General features: G+C 33.4%; 1 protein-coding gene across 10 annotated transcripts in view; it reads left to right on the top strand.

The window, feature by feature from the left end:
* The window catches only part of SUCO (SUN domain containing ossification factor), a 92,954-nt gene that overhangs the window by 39,085 nt on the left and 37,330 nt on the right, over positions 1-16,539 (top strand). For 3 of the 10 annotated variants that reach the window (XR_006705902.1, XM_045452895.1, XM_045452902.1), the window contains exons 8-15: positions 463-599; positions 1,629-1,696; positions 9,469-9,576; positions 11,402-11,507; positions 14,070-14,090; positions 14,277-14,332; positions 14,817-14,908; positions 15,584-15,649. Coding sequence is in view for 8 of the 10 variants with exons in the window: in XM_045452895.1 (XP_045308851.1) it covers positions 463-599; positions 1,629-1,696; positions 9,469-9,576; positions 11,402-11,507; positions 14,070-14,090; positions 14,277-14,332; positions 14,817-14,908; positions 15,584-15,649 (654 nt within the window). In the remaining 2 variants the exon portion in view is untranslated. The remainder of the gene's footprint in view (positions 1-462; positions 600-1,628; positions 1,697-9,468; positions 9,577-11,401; positions 11,508-14,069; positions 14,091-14,276; positions 14,333-14,816; positions 14,909-15,583; positions 15,650-16,539) is intronic. The other 7 variants (XR_006705903.1, XM_045452897.1, XM_045452896.1 and 4 more) reach the window with 3 other exon arrangements.

The following is a 16,539-nucleotide window of genomic DNA, read 5'->3' as shown; positions in this document are numbered from 1 at the left end:
GAGGATAAAATAAGATAAAGTAGGCAGAGCAGTGGTGTTTATTTCAATTTATAAGGAAATTTGAGGCATGGAAACTTTTGAGTTATAAAGCTTTAAACTGTAAATGGAGTTGGACTAAGATATTACACTTTCTTTTGGCTATTTCAGAGTTAAAAATTCTTAATGTTAGAAGGACAACATTCATCCTTAATAAAATATGTATGCACAATATTTTGATTCTCATGGATAAGTTTTATTTTGAGAGTAGACATAAATCAAGTAATGTGGATTTTTGTAATTTGTTTTTTAGAAATATTTTAAAGTATTAAAGTAAAGCAGTTTGAATTGCTTAATGGGTTTTGAAAATATTCTCTTAAGCATTAAAACCTGGTCTTCACTAGACAGCAACTTACTGCTTTTGTGATCATTGTTTCCTGGGAGTATTTTTAATCATAATCATCATATATATATGTTTATAATAAGGTTTGTCTGCAGGTCAGTCAATGCACCCATCTTCTAATGGAGGTCTACATGCGACAAAAAAAGTCCAGAAAAATCGAAATAATTATGCCTCAGTAGAATGTGGTGCCAAAATTTTGGCAGCTAATCCAGAAGCCAAGGTACTTAACTATAAATTTCTTATATATGTATATATAAGAAACTACTAACTTGATTAAATAAAGGCAACTGTTTGCTCAGAAATATCTATCTATATCTATATTATTTTGCTGAGAACTATATTTTAACAGCTATTTTTCTGATTCACTAATAAATGCAGGATTATGCTTTTAGAGACATTTTCTTGTATGAATTCTTCTGTTGATACATTGTACTTTTTTTTCTTTCAAAGACTATTTTCTTAGAGCAGTTATAGATTCACAGCAAAGTGGAAAGAACGGTAGAGATTTCTCATATACCCCTTACACCCACACATGTTTAGTCTCCTCCATTATCAACATACCTCCCACCAGAGTGAAACATTTCTACAGTTGATTAACTTACACTGACACATTATTATCAGCTGAAGTCCATAGTTTACCTTAGAGTTCATCTTACCATATGGTTTTTGGGTTTGGGCAAATGTGTAATGACATGTACCCACCATTATAGTATCATGTAGGGTATTTTTACTGCCCTAAAAATCCTCTGTGCTCCACCTATCATTCCTCCTCCCCTCGACTCCTGGCAACCACCAGTCTGTTTAGTATCTTCATAGTTTTGTCTTTTCCAGAATGTCACATAGTTGGAATCATACCATATGTAACCTTTTCAGATTGACTTCACATTTTTAGCACTGAATAATATTCTGTTGTCTGGATGTGCCACAGTTTCTGTTCATCTACTGAAGGGCATTCATCTTATTTTTAACTTTTAAACCTGTTTGAGATTTTAAAAAGGAAATAGCTAATAGAAAATCATTTTTCCTTTATGGTAACAGACATTTAATTTTAAACATTTTGTCATAAGGCTAACTTAACACTTACAGACATAACTGGTAAACTTCAGCCATTTTTATGCCTTCTTCTCAAATGAATGTTTTAGAATCTTAGTATTTGAAGATCTAAAAATGTAGAAATCCTAGAAGTCTTTAGAGTTGAAATAAATATTTTCCCATAAGTAATCTATTCCCTTCCCCCCTTTTAAAACAGAGCACATCTGCTATTCTTATAGAAAATATGGATCTTTATATGTTGAATCCTTGCAGCACTAAAATTTGGTAAGTAATATAAAATTTAATAAATTATGTACTTTAATCTATGTATGTACATAGATTATGGTAAGCTTTTATGTTAGGATTAATTTGTTCATGTAGTCACTTAAAAAGCATTTATGATTGACAGGTGCTGGTAGTATAATTACCTTAGGTCCTGGGATACAGAACTGAAGATAAAATGCCTTTCCTTTTAAGGTCACACCCACACACAAAAATAAGTCTAGTTAAACAATTATGAAATAGTGTAAGAAGTATTGCTGAAAGGTTATTGTAGGAACATAGATGATATATACCTGTGAGAGAGGATGAGAGGGTTTCCTAGAAGAGGTAATTCCTGAGCTGAATCTTGAAGGATTCATAGGAAGTCACAAATGAGGAAGGCAAAGGCATTCAGGAACTGTAAGAATAAGGAGACATGCTAAAAGGAGCATATTTCTTTTTTCTTCTTCTTCTTCTTCTTTTTTTTTTTTTTTTTTTTTTTGAGAGAGAGAGAGAGCACAAGTGTGTGTGAGGGGCAGAGGGAGAGAGAGAGAATCTTAAGCAGGCTTCACGCTGACTGTAGAGCCCAACACGGGTCTTGATCCCACGACCCTGGCTAGGATCATGACCTGAGACAACATCAAGAGTCGGACGCTCAACCAACTGAGACACCCAGGAGCCCCTTAGCTTAAAATTTTTTGAAGTTTATTAAAGACCACAGATGTCAGTGTTTGTTTTAAGTAAGGAAGTAACGTGAGATCAGTGGTATCTTAAGAAGGCTTGTCCTCAAAGGATGGCCTACAGCAGAATGCAGTTGGGAGCATGGAAACCAGTTAGGAACCTGCTTTAATTAAGGCATTGGCAGTTCAGATACAGAAGAGAGGGGGATATGAAAAATATAGCAGATAAAATTGGCAGCTCCTGGTTAGTAACTGGATGTGGAGAGAGTTATCTCGGAAATCTCCCAGGATTTTGACTACTACTTGGTTCTATAATTCTGCTGTTAACTAAGAACATAGGCAAAGGAACAGATTCATGGGGGGAAATAAGGTGTGCTCTACCAATAGTTTCATTAGATTTTTTTATTTAATTGCTCAAAAGCAGCTGTTCAAAAAAGAATTGAGTAAATCACCATCATACTGATTTACTAAAAATATATTATTTTTTTTCTTATTTTAAGGAAAAACTTTAAACTTTAAAGAGAGTGCTTATTTTCTACTGTCGGCCTTTGCTCCTTTTGGTACATTTAGGTTGATTTTGAAAATGAACACCAGATTATTAAAGTGCTTTAAGGGATAATTTTAAAAGCTCATTTTTCCTTATGTCATATATTAGATTTGAGGAGATGATTGTCTGCAATTGTAATTAAAATGTTATTTGGGGGTTTTGTTTTTATTTGTAAGAGCCTCTGTAGTCAGTAACAGACAGCTTAAGTGTTTATACTCCAAAATTTTGAATTTCAAGCAAAGACATGTTGGGATGAAGTTGTATGAAGTAGTCATAGCTACCCATTTGTATTTTAATGTTTCTGCCAAACAGCATGTATTGAGGTATATGTGTTTATTGCATATTTTGTGTTTGCTCATTCACGTATGTGTCTTTTCATGTAACTTTAGAACACCTTTAACTGATTTCACCTGATTGTAAGTAGGTTACTCCTAAGGTATATTAAGACCACACAGTCTCACTGTAGTTTTAGAAGTCTTAATATCTGGTAGAATAAGTTTATACCTCTATTTATAGAGGTTATACCTCACTATTCTTGTCTCTTTGTTTTTTATTTTAAAATTTAGAGTCATCTTCTTGACTTCTGTGAAAAATGCTGGCATTTTTATTGGTTGTATCAAATCTATAGATGAATTAAAGGATAATTGACATTCTAGGATTTTGAGTCTTTATTCATTTGTTCATTCGATTATTGAGCATGTTAGGTTGAACATGTTAAGTGATGCTGCTGGTGCTGGAATAACATTGTTTCACAAAATAGACTGAGATCTCTGCCGTTGTGGAGTTTTTATCCAGAAAGATGTCAGTCCCTGATCACCAAAGAGATTGAGCATATTTTCATGTACCAGTTTTTCCTCTCCTCTGAAATGCTTATTTTATCCTATGTTTTCTATTGATAAGCTTTATTTTTTTAACTGGTTAGTAGAAGTCTAACTTAGCAGTTGTTTATCTTAGAAAATGGATACAATGTAACATTTTATCTTAGCTCTGGATGGAACATATAAATTATATATGTTGCACATATTTTCTCTAGTTTGTGAATTATCCTTTCAGTTTCTTATCAGTGTCTTTTGATGAATAGAAACTTTTAATTTTAGTGTAGTTGTACTTACCTATCACACAATTTTGGATTTGTTGTATGTCAGATTTCTTTGGCATAAAAAAAAAAGATAACTCAAATTTTAAAATTCTACAGAATATTTGCCTTTCACATTTAGGTTTTTAATCCCAGTTGGATTTTTTTAAATATAGTATGGAGAAGGGACTCATCCTTCCCTCACCATTTTGCTGTTTAGATAATTGTTTATTCTGTAGTTCACACTTTCCCCTCTGATTTACAATGTACCTTTATCACAAAGTTTCCTTCTAAGCATGGGTTTGTTTCTCTATTCCCTGTTCTGTTCTGTTGGCCAGTTTATCCATGCCTGTAGCAACACCACACTTCCTTTTGCTTTATGGATCTCGGTACCTGGTAGAGCAAGTTTTTGCCTCATATTCTTCAGGACTGACTTGGCTGTTCTTCTGCTCTGCTTTTTCCTATAAATCTTGGACTTAATCCTGTTGAGTTCCCCAAATGTCATGTCAAATTTTGTTTGGAATTTTATTGAATCTTGAGATGACTCAGATTTTGAGTTTTCTTATCCATAAATAGGACATATTTTTCTTTGTCTCTTAATGTCTTTCAGTAAGATTATTTTTTAAAATTTTCATGGTTGTATATCTTTTATTAAGTTCATTTCTGGGAAGCTATTTTTTGTTGCTATTGTAAATATATCTTAAAAATTATATTTTGTTGTGTATAGACGTCCAGTTTTTTATATGTGGATCTTATACCCAGCTACCTTTTTATATTCTGTTTTTCTAATAATATGTGGATTATTCTTTAGGATTTCTGTATAGAAAATTGTAGCTTCTCTGCAAATTTTTCTTCTTTAAAATTTTTTTTAATCCTTTTCATTGTATTTTACTTTCTTTTTGTCATCTCATGCTGGCAAGTTCCTTGAGAAAATTGTGAATAGAAAGATAGTAGGCAGTATCCTCTTACTCCTTATTTTGAAGGCATTGCATCTAACCTTGTACCATTGGATATATTCTACGTTTGGAACTCAACTATAAACTCATCTGGGCCTATGGGAAGATACTAATTTTCTTTCAAGCATGTGATTTGAAAACTAAGTAATACATTCACATGGTTCAAACCCAAAAAGGATAAAGGAGTTACAATGAGAAATATCCTTCCAATCTCTGTCATCCATCTTCTTATTCAATGTTAAATTTTTAGATATCTTTTCAGTTTCCTTATGCAAATATAGACAAATTTATACAAATATAGATTTTTATACATCTTTTCACAGAACATAGTATATTATGCACACTATTTTTCACCTTGAGTTAAGTTTTAACTTAGTATCTGGTCATCTTTCAATTTTGTTCATAGAAAACTTTTCCATTCTTTTTGATAGCTGTATAAAATTTCATTATATGGTTGTACCATGACTTAACTAGTCTTCTGATGTTGGATATATGGGTTGTTTATAATCTTTTGCCATTGCAGTGTTACTGTAAATAAACTTGTGCATGTACAATTTTGTACTGGTGTGAGTAGATGGCATGTAGTTTAAATGTTTAAACTACATTTAAAACAAATAGTTATATGACTAGGTTTTCTATTTATTCTTAAATTAGTTTTGGTAAATTATACTTTTCTAGGAATTGGTTTAATACATTTTTAAAGTTTTTATAATAAAGTTATTTGTAGTATACTGCTTTAAATTTTTTTTTAAATCCTAATATTTTATTTTATTTTATTTTATTTTATTTTATTTTATTTTTTTCAACGTTTATTTATTTTTGGGACAGAGAGAGACAGAGCATGAACGGGGGAGGGGCAGAGAGAGAGGGAGACACAGAATTGGAAACAGGCTCCAGGCTCTGAGCCATCAGCCCAGAGCCCGACGCGGGGCTCGAACTCACGGACCGCGAGATCGTGACCTGGCTGAAGTCGGACGCTTAACCGACTGCGCCACCCAGGCACCCCAAATCCTAATATTTTAATTTATGCCTCCTATTTAATCCCCACAGTCTACTTTTACTTTATTGATTCCTTCTATCATATCTTTTTATTTTTTCCTATTTTATGGATTTCTGTTTGAAACTTTATTATTTTATATTTTCTTTAAATTTAACCTATTGAACTAAATTCTTTTGAGATATGCACATTTAAGTTTATAAACTTCCTTCTTAATTATATCAACTAAATCTTGATACATGGTGTTTTATCACACTGCTTTTGTGTTTAGATGTCTGATCTTTTTTTTTTTATTTTTCTTTTTTAGATCTCAGATCTTTAAAAATTCCTGACCTATAAATAATTAAAAGAAGCATGTTGAAATTAGATTTGTCAACTTTTATATGTAGTTCTGTTAATTTGCGCAGAATATTCTCTGCTTCTAAGAAAACATAAAAGATGAGGCATAAAAATGAAAAAGCATTTTAAAATCAACTGAGGAATATTTACAACCTATTTACATTTTATGTGTCATGCGGCTATTTATTAGGTGCATACACATGTTAGAATTGTTAAGTCTTCTTGGTGAATTTACTTTTTTTTTTTTTTTAACATTTATTTATTTTTGAAGGAGAGAAAGAGCGTGAGTGGGGGAGGAGAAGAGAGAGAGGGAGACACAGAATCTGTAGCAGGCTCCAGTCCCTGAGCCGTCAGCACGGAGCCTGCTGAGGGGCTCGAACTCACAAACTCACAAACATGTGAGATCATGACCTGAGCTGAAGTCGGATGCTTATCTGGCTGAGCCACTCAGGCACCCCTTTTAAAACTTTTTTTTTATTGTTTATTTATTTTTGAAGGAGAGAAAGAGCGTGAGTGGGGGAGGAGCAGAGAGAGAGAGGGGGAGACACAGAATCCAAAGCAGTGAATTTACTTTTTATACCTGGTAATATATTTGTTTGAAAGCTTATTTTTTCTGATATTAATATATAGCTCATGTCTTCTTAGAAGTGGAGAACATTGTATATAAAAGAAAGAAGTGGGGAGAATTAACTTTTTATTTTCTTCTTAATACTCTTTCAGAGTATTGTCATTGTAAATAACAAGTAAAGTCTCAGTTTGATTTTCTTTATTTCCCTCTCCCAAGGTTGTTTTGGTGGTATAGGAAATGTTTAGGCTTTGGAACCAGGTGGATTTGGATTTTGACATTTAGCTTCACTGCTTGTTGGCTGCATGACTGTTAGGGCTTTTGATTCTGCTGCTTTAACAGAGACCGTGGAACTGTGGTTTAAATAAGAGATTTAATTTTCTTTTTTTTTTTTTTTAATTTTTTTTTTCAACGTTTATTTATTTTCGGGACAGAGAGAGACAGAGCATGAACGGGGGAGGGGCAGAGAGAGAGGGAGACACAGAATCGGAAACAGGCTCCAGGCTCTGAGCCATCAGCCCAGAGCCTGATGCGGGGCTCGAACTCACGGACCGCGAGATCGTGACCTGGCTGAAGTCGGACGCTTAACCGACTGCACCACCCAGGCGCCCCGAGATTTAATTTTCTTTGATGTAAAAGCTCAAGCTGGTAGGTAGTGCAGGAGTGTAAAAGAACAATGAAAGGACCCACACACCTCCTGTCATGTTCCTTTTCCTCCCCTGCAGGTGTTGACCCTGCCTGGGTTGCTGAAATGATTTATTCCTCCCACATTCTCATTACAGCCTGTAAGGCAGTAGAAAGCAAATGGAGAAGTAGCAGCTCCCGTTTAAAGGCTTGACCTGAAAATTGCACTTGACACTTCTGCTCACAGCCCATCCTCCAGAACTAAGCAGTATGGCAAGACTGAGAAATACAGTGGCCATAAGAGCTCAGCTACATCTTGGAGGAGAGGTTTCTTATTAAAAGATAGACGAGAAGAATGTGAAGTAACCAATTAGTGTTTATTGAATTGTTTTATAAAATGGAGATGATAGTCTTTGCAGTGTGGTTGTAAGAATTAAAGGATGGATGTAAATCATCTAACATAGTATCTGACCCAGAGTAAGCATTTAGCAAGTTAGTTTGCTTCTCTTCATGAGCTTTTCTCTAAAACCTGATCGCTTTTGCCATCTCTTAGAACTTGGCTCTGTTGCTCTGTCATAAATTAAACACAATATGCTAATTTTAATGTTTTTGATTTATTTCACTGTCAATATATATAATAACATTTGGTATAGTTATTACATTATAGTAATATAGTAATTATAGTATAGTAATTAGTATTGATTAGAGTGCTAGATGTCATGAGTATTTCTCTTCCCCAAATGCCATACTGTATGCAGTTTTATTTTACACACATGACACCATACTTTTAATTTTTCCTAAGAAGCAGTATTTTATAGCATTCTTCCATGTTTATAAGTACAGGTCACTAGCATCATTTTTAAAGAATAGTTTTATTGAGACGTAATTGACATAAAAATATATATACACATGTAAAATAAACTGCAACATGTCAAAATATGCAATATGATAATTTTTGACATTTATACATCTGTGAAATTATCACCACAATAAAGATAATGCACATATCCACCTTCCTAAAAAGGTTTCTCATGCTCCTTTGTAACTTTTCCTTCCTAAACCCTGCCCCCACAATAATTAAAGATCAGTTTTTTCTGTGTCTCCCTCTCTCTCTGCCCCTCCCCCGTTCATGCTCTGTCTCTCTCTGTCCCAAAAATAAATAAACGTTGAAAAAAAAAAAAAAAAAGATCAGTTTTCTATCACTATAGTTTACATTTCCTAGATTTTTATATAACTGGTATGTATAGTTTCTAGTATCATTTTTTTTTTTTAACGTTTATTTATTTTTGAGACAGAGAGAGAGAGAGAGAGAGCATGAACAGGGGAGGGTCAGAGAAAGAGGGAGACACAGAATCCGAAACATGCTCCAGGCTCTGAGCTGTCAGCACAGAGCCTGACACGGGGGTCGAACCCACAGACCACGAGATCATGACCTGAGCCGAAGTCGGATGCTCAACCGACTGAGCCACCCAGGCGCCCCTCTAGTATCATTTTTAATGCCTGTTGGTATCTGATTGTTTGGGTGGACCATACTTGAATCCTCTATGCTAAACATCTAGGTTGACTTTTTCCTCTTGTTCTTATAAACTGTGCCTTGCTGTGTTACACTGTATATACGTACAGGGGTGAATGTTTGGGTCAGTGTGTCCTTAGGATAGATTTCTAAAAGTGTATTGCTAGACCAAAGGCTGTGTTACCCTTTGAAGCCACGTATATGCCTAACTGCCATCTAGACTAGTCAGTTGACACTATTACTAACCGTCCTTTGTGAAGTCATTCCTTCTCCAAGAATGTGCTTTGTCATTGAAATATTGTTATCAATATCTTGTGTTATTTATAGTCAATATAAATATCTTGTGTTATTTATAGTTACCCCACCCCCCCAACTAATGATATGCTAGAGAAATAATGAGTAACTTAGTGAAAGTCTATTTTATGCAAACTCTTTATGTTTCATATGAACTGTTATTTTGGTTGGTTTATCTCAATAATTGTCTTGTGTTCTTTTTAAAGGTTTGTTATTGAACTTTGTGAACCAATTCAAGTAAAACAGCTTGATATTGCAAATTATGAATTGTTTTCTTCTACTCCGAAAGACTTTCTGGTTTCTATCAGTGACAGGTAAATTCTAAAGCTGCCTTCTACACAGTTTGTTAGATCTCCAGAATAAAAATTTTTAAATGAGTCACTTTTTAAAAAACTTTAATTTTATTTCTTTTATTTTAATGTAGTATTAGGCACTTGTGAATCAGGTTACTTTAATTAACTCATATAGTTTTTATAATCATCCTATGATCTTATTTATAATCATCCTATGATCTTATTCCTTTATAAGATGAGGTTAAGTAGTTTGCCTAGGTGAGGTGACTTAGTCAAACCTAGATGTGTATGACTTCAAGGTCCTTTTTTTTTTTTTTTAAATTTATTTATTTTGAGTGAGAGAGAAAGAGAGAGTGAGCATGAGAGGCGGAGGGGCAGAGAGAGAGAGAGAGTGAGTGAGTGAGTCCCTAGCAGGCTCCACTGTCATAGTGCAGAGCCAAACAAGGGGCTTGAGCCCAGGTACCTTGAAATTATGACCTGAGCTGAAATCAAGAGTCAGATGCTTAACCAACTGAGCCACCATGTGCCCCCAGAGCCCTTATTTTTAATTATAACCTGTTGCTGCCAAACATTTCTTTAAAAAGTTATTAAAAACATTCATGAGTGTTTCATTTTTTATCATGAAATGTATTTTTGTTAAAGTATATTTTAAAAACTTTGTGTTGTGTGTGTGATTATAAAAGAATAAACATGTATTATAAGGAATTTGGTAAAGAACCACAATCTAATCAACCAGAGATAACTTATTAGCATTTTAATTTATTCTTTGCAGTCTTTTCTATATATTTATATATTTACTAATTGTATTAAAAAATGAGTTTTTACTGCTTACATCCTGATAACTATCCTTGTCTTTTAAAGACACCATTTAAAATTCTTGATTGATTGATTGATTGATTGATTAAGGTATAATTAACATACAATGTTGTATTAGTTTCAGGTGTGCAACATATTGATTCAATAATTCTATACATTAAATATACCATTTTTAATGAATAGTTTAAATTTTCCCCCCACTAGGGGTATTTATTAATTCCATAAATACTTTGAGTGTCCCCAATGTGACATGTAGAATGCTATTCATTTAAACATTCTTCTGTAGTTGATCATTAGTGGTTTTATTTTCCATGCTGTTTCTTCTCCCATCTCACACTCAGCACTGCATATATACAGTTATTGAAGTTAATTCTCAAGACCTTTTGAATTCCAACCACTTTTCATATAATAAGCTTGCTCTGATCCCTTCTTTTTCTCTAAGCTGTAATTTTAAGAGCATTCATTACTTGGAGGGGTTTTTAAAATGCTGTAATAATAAAAAATAATACCTGTAGGCTTTTATGTTAGATTTCCTTTTAAAGAGGGGGAACAGCTATGTAAGATCTGTGAAATTCCAATCTAATGGTAAAGGATTTTTTCTGATTCCCTTTCCACCAGTACTTTTACTTACACTTTATATTATCACATACATTTCAGTACGTGAAGAGTAGAACCTCCTTCTTCCAAAATAATCTCTTGGTTACTCTTTATTTTAAAACCTCCATTGTACTTGGATAGAAGCCCAACAAACAGTTTTGGTTCTACCTTGTCTTCTCCTTTTCTTGCTTTCTGTTTGATAATGGTGTGATTTTCAAGATACTCTTCCCTTGTAGAGAGGAATCTGTCAGAGTTTAGTTGGAAAAGGAAATGTATTTATTCAACCCAATATTTTACTCATATTTAAACTATGTTAAGTGAGATGTTCACCCAGAGAGGGGAGAAAAAGCCAAACAGGATGTATTTTGAAGATGTGATGGAACTCTCAATATGTGGTTTATGATTTTTTTTAAAAAATGTTTCTATTTCCTAGATATCCCACAAATAAGTGGATTAAGCTGGGTACTTTCCATGGAAGAGATGAGAGGAATGTCCAGAGTTTCCCTTTGGATGAACAGATGTATGCAAAATATGTGAAGGTAAAGTTTATACATACAGGACTATGTTTTTTAATGAAAACATACCTATTATTTATACTTCTTTGTTCCTCACCCCACCTTTTTAGAAATCATAAAACTTAAGAGGAAATTTAATGCAATATTCTTTTTGATAAAATTCTTACATGGATGTTATTTTATGAGACAAATATTAATATATTCCCTTTTGTATACCTGGAAACTTAGGCCAATTTTTTGATATTTGCAGCTCTGATGAAATTTAAAATTGTATCAATATTTTTTTTGAGTCTTTATGTAAAATGTCATCTTCATAGTATCATATCTTTATTTTTGAGAGTGTGTGTGTGTGAGAGAGAGAGGGAGATACAGAATCCAAAGTAGGCTCCAGGCTCTGAGCTATCCACACAGAGCCTGATGTGGGGCTTGAACTCACGAACTGTGAGATCATGACCTGAGCCGAAGTTGGATGCTTAACCAGGCACCCTATAGTATCATATCTTTATTTCAAAGCCCAGATTATTGTTAGTCACTGAAGTCTTTAAGCAGGTCTGATTTTCTTTTTTAGAATCTGATTCTTAGATTATTTTAATTTTAATATTATAACTTTTGCCTTTTCTATTGTATATTCAAGTGAACTATTCTGTGTCCAAATGACAATTTTATTTTATTTAATTTTTTTTTTTTTTAATTTTTTTTTTTTTCAACGTTTATTTTTGGGACAGAGAGAGACAGAGCATGAACGGGGGAGGGGCAGAGAGAGGGAGACACAGAATCGGAAGCAGGCTCCAGGCTCTGAGCCATCAGCCCAGAGCCTGACGCGGGGCTCGAACTCACGGACCGCGAGATCGCGACCTTGCTGAAGTCGGACGCTTAACCGACTGCGCCACCCAGGCGCCCTCCAAATGACAATTTTAAATAAACTTTTAAAAACACTTATATTCAGTATTCTTGCTGCTTCTTCCACAATGTAGAGGTGGAAATCTCTACCAAATAGAATTCTCACTTTTGAATTGGATTTTAGGCAAACTATGGGAATTTCTTATACCTCTCTTCCTCTCTTTTTTTTTTTCCTTAAAATAATAGCACACCTTAAAGTACCATTGTGTTTGTAATATGACCTTTTGGAATGACAGCAGCTCTAATTTCTGTCTTTTCTTCTTTAAATGTGTATCTTTTTTAAGCATGTATTAAATTGGCTTCTATGAATGGGTAAACTTGTAGTATTCCTAGTCTCAATCTAAAAATGCTAAATTCTGTTTTTAAAATATAGTTAATAAATAGTTCAACAGTGTTCAGAAAAATGAAGGTATATTTTCAGTTTCTTTTAAAGTGAATTCTGAAATAATTGTTTAATGGCCTTTTTCTATAGCAGTTTTTATACTAGGAAAAGGAAAAATTGTAAGAATTATTTGGCAGGTGATATAATTGCATTTAATTTTATAATTAAGACAATGCACATGTTATGAAATAGTTCCAAGAATCATTCTTTATACCAACTACTTTATTAATAATGGCAGAACATTTTATTGGTGGTAAAAAAATGCCAGCCCCTACTTTGTGTTTTTTATGGTGGGACACTATGGAGCATTTTGATGATTAGCTGTCTAAAATGCTCTTTTTGGTAGTATTCTAAAAGCAAAAAACATTTAATTCTAAGTCCAGTGTTAACAAATATTATGTAAGTTTACCTGGGTTTTCCTTATCCCCAAATAAACCCAGATGTACAAACTACTTTTTAATAGTTTGTATTTTAACAGTGGGTTGATACATATCTTTTAGTTCTGTAAGTTATACTTGAAATAACATAGCATATGAAAAATTCATGCTTTCCCTAAAAAAATTTGTATACGGTAGTATATAAGAATAAATATTATTTTGTATTATGCTAATATTTTTATCATTATGTATGTATATGTGTATATCCACATATGTATCAGTATATAAATAATATACAGATACATATATGATACGTATCTATAATTTTGAATTAATATAAGACACAGGCTGTTTCTAGATCCTCTTTATTACTTTTACGTATTTTTTTAAGTTTATTTATTTTTGAGAGAGAGATAGAGGGAAGGAGAGAAGGAGGGAGGGAGGGAGGGAGAGAGAGAGAGAGAGAGAGAGAGAGAGATAATCCCAAACAGGCTCCATGCTATCAGCGCAGAGCGCCATGTGGGGCTGGATCCCACAAACTATGAAATCATGACCTAAGCCTTATTCAAGAGTTGGATGCTTAACCAATTTGAGCCACCCAGACTCCTCTCTTTATTACTTTTAGAATGCTTTTATTTCTGACAGATAAATAAAACAGCAGCAATGAATTTTAGCTTAAGCAACATAACCTTAAAGTTAATTTAGTTCATTACAGTTCAATTATACTTTCTAGTCGTGATGGTAAGAATTTAAATCATTGATTTGATTTCTGCAGAGAAATAAGAGTACTACAATGTTATCCATCACAGTACATTGCTTTCTATACTTTAATTATACAGTATAATTTACAAATATTAAATGTTGCTTATGGCATGTTATCCAGACTTTGGAACTGATTTCTTTTTCTTTTCCTTTCTCTTGCTTCAGATGTTCATCAAGTACATAAAGGTTAGCAACCTTCTCTTTTGCAATATTGAATAACAAGGCATGGCATATTACTGCATGGCAAAAAAGCAAAATTTTACCATTATTGATTTTTGGGGAAACGAGGACTTTATTTTTAGAAATGTTATAATGAAAGAAACTGAATACATTGCTAGATAATCTCACATGCACTGTGCTTTTATTCTTTAGGTGGAGTTGGTATCACATTTTGGATCAGAGCACTTTTGTCCATTAAGCCTTATAAGGTATTAAAGAACAACATACATTTACTAAGTGATTAAAAAAAGAAAGTGATACACAAAAATCCCAGTATATTTAGAGTGAAGAAATAATTTCCTATCTTGTGAAGTTAATACTATAGAAATATAAGCTGTTAAACCTTTCTTGTTCCTAAATCCATTTTAGAAAAATGTAAAAATTTGCTCTGAGAAAAAATAACTATTATATGTGTCTGGCTTAGCTTGCTTGCTATTTTGCTATGATGATAATATGTGGAAAATCTTAGACTGATATCAAAACTGGTCATTACATTTTTAAATGTCTTAAAAGCATTTTAATGGACACAGTGGATGGATGACTACAGTGTAAGAAACAGCCATTATTTTGAAGTCTAAAAGCTAATGACCCTCAAAAAATGACCAAAGTTAATGTATTTTGTCATTTGTAATGAAGAGATGAGTCTTAACTCTGTTTTGTTTTGAAAGTCTTTAATGAAATTGTTGTTAATAGGGTATTTGGCACCAGCATGGTGGAAGAATATGAAGAGATCGCCGATTCCCAGTATCAGTCAGAACGTCAAGAACTGTTTGATGAAGACTATGGTAAGTGGCTTTAAGACATGTGACTATTATGTATGGTTTTTTTGTTTGTTTTTTAAAATCTAATAACCTGAAGGGGTAGGACAAGGTTTTTTGACACCCTCCATTTCTACTTTATCAAGTCCTTGTGTTTTGCTTTTTTCTTTTTTGTAATGTTTATTTTAGAGAGAGAGAGTGCAAGCAAAGGAAAGGCAGAGAGAGAGGGAGACACAGAATCCAAAGCAGGCTCCAGGCTCTGAGCTGTCAGCACAGAGCCGACGCAAGGCTCAAATTCATGAACTGCAAGGTCATGACCTGAGCTGAAGTCGATGCTTAACCAACTGAGCCACCCAGGAGCCCCAAGTCCTTGTTTTAAGATGTCTTAAACCATAGTCTGAAAAACTGAATTTATCCCTTCCCTAATTTTCCTATAAGCAAAATGAAAACATTTACTAAGGGTTGGTAAAGTACATGGAAAGCTTGAATAAAAAGTCTTATAAATGTGATTAAAATTTTGGTAAGCAGTGGAATTATTTTCCTTAGTTTACATCTGTTTGATAAACGGCTTCTGAATCTCATAAACTTTTTGTGAATATATTTTAGATTATAGTGAATATTTATAATAAAATATGCTTTAAATGTCAGCCGACTTTGATAGGGATAGTTTTAGTTAATTACCTTCATTTTCTCTTTAAACAGATTATCCACTGGATTATAATACTGGGGAGGATAAATCCACAAAAAATCTTTTTGGTTCTGCTACAAGTGAGTATTTGGGGATTTTCCTAGACACTACTAAAGTATTTCCCAACTTTTTTTTCCCCTGAAATATGTGGATATTTTGTTGTGGTATAGTTTAGGAAGCTCCTAGTCCCAATATTGAACTTGAGTTGAAATCAAAGATACTGCCTTTGAAATATATTTCCACAGAAATAAAATAAGCGTGGATGAAAAGAAAGAGAAGAGAAAAAAAATGCAAGCACAAGTTGTTTCTTCTACCCTAAGTGCTTATGTTGATAAGCGGATTCCTTGGAAGAATGGGCTGTGAATTTACGGGGGGAAAGAATTGTTAAAGAGATCCTAGACCATATGCGTAGAAGCATCTGGATAGTCGTGCTAGATGGGAAGGGAATTCGAATGGTAGTTGCAGAGGTAGTATGTATGAGTGAAATCCTAGCAAACAAGGGTTTATCTATCTATGGATATAGTTTCTGATGTAATTACAAAATATAAAAGCTGTTCTTACTCATAAAGATTCTCAAGCAGTAACAATAATAGTAATAATAATATACTCTTTGTAAACTGAAGAAATAATGACTAAGATATATTAGTGCTTCAGTTTTTGTCATGCCTGCCTAGTGGTAGGCTGGCTAAGGAGACTCTCGGAAAGACCATTACCAACTGACACTTTATTTTTACTGTTATAATGCAGGTAGGTATATTTTAATGCTTGTTATTTTTGGCTATTCCTGAAGAATATAAAATACTGGAAGGAGTTTTCTTTTTATTTGGAGATTAATATGGTAAAAGTGAATCTTAGCAGAATAGATGACTAGTTTCTTGTGCATTTCCCTTCTGCTCTTAGTAAGTAGAGTTCCTTGCATCCCAATCTTATGGTGTATGTTGTCTTTATACCTTTTGGGATACTCAACCAG

Source organism: Leopardus geoffroyi, chromosome C3, assembly GCF_018350155.1.
Source record: "Leopardus geoffroyi isolate Oge1 chromosome C3, O.geoffroyi_Oge1_pat1.0, whole genome shotgun sequence".
In the NCBI taxonomy this organism is placed as follows: Eukaryota; Metazoa; Chordata; class Mammalia; order Carnivora; family Felidae; genus Leopardus; species Leopardus geoffroyi.
Note: the sequence above shows the minus strand (reverse complement) of the source record. Positions and strands in the feature narration are given on the sequence as shown.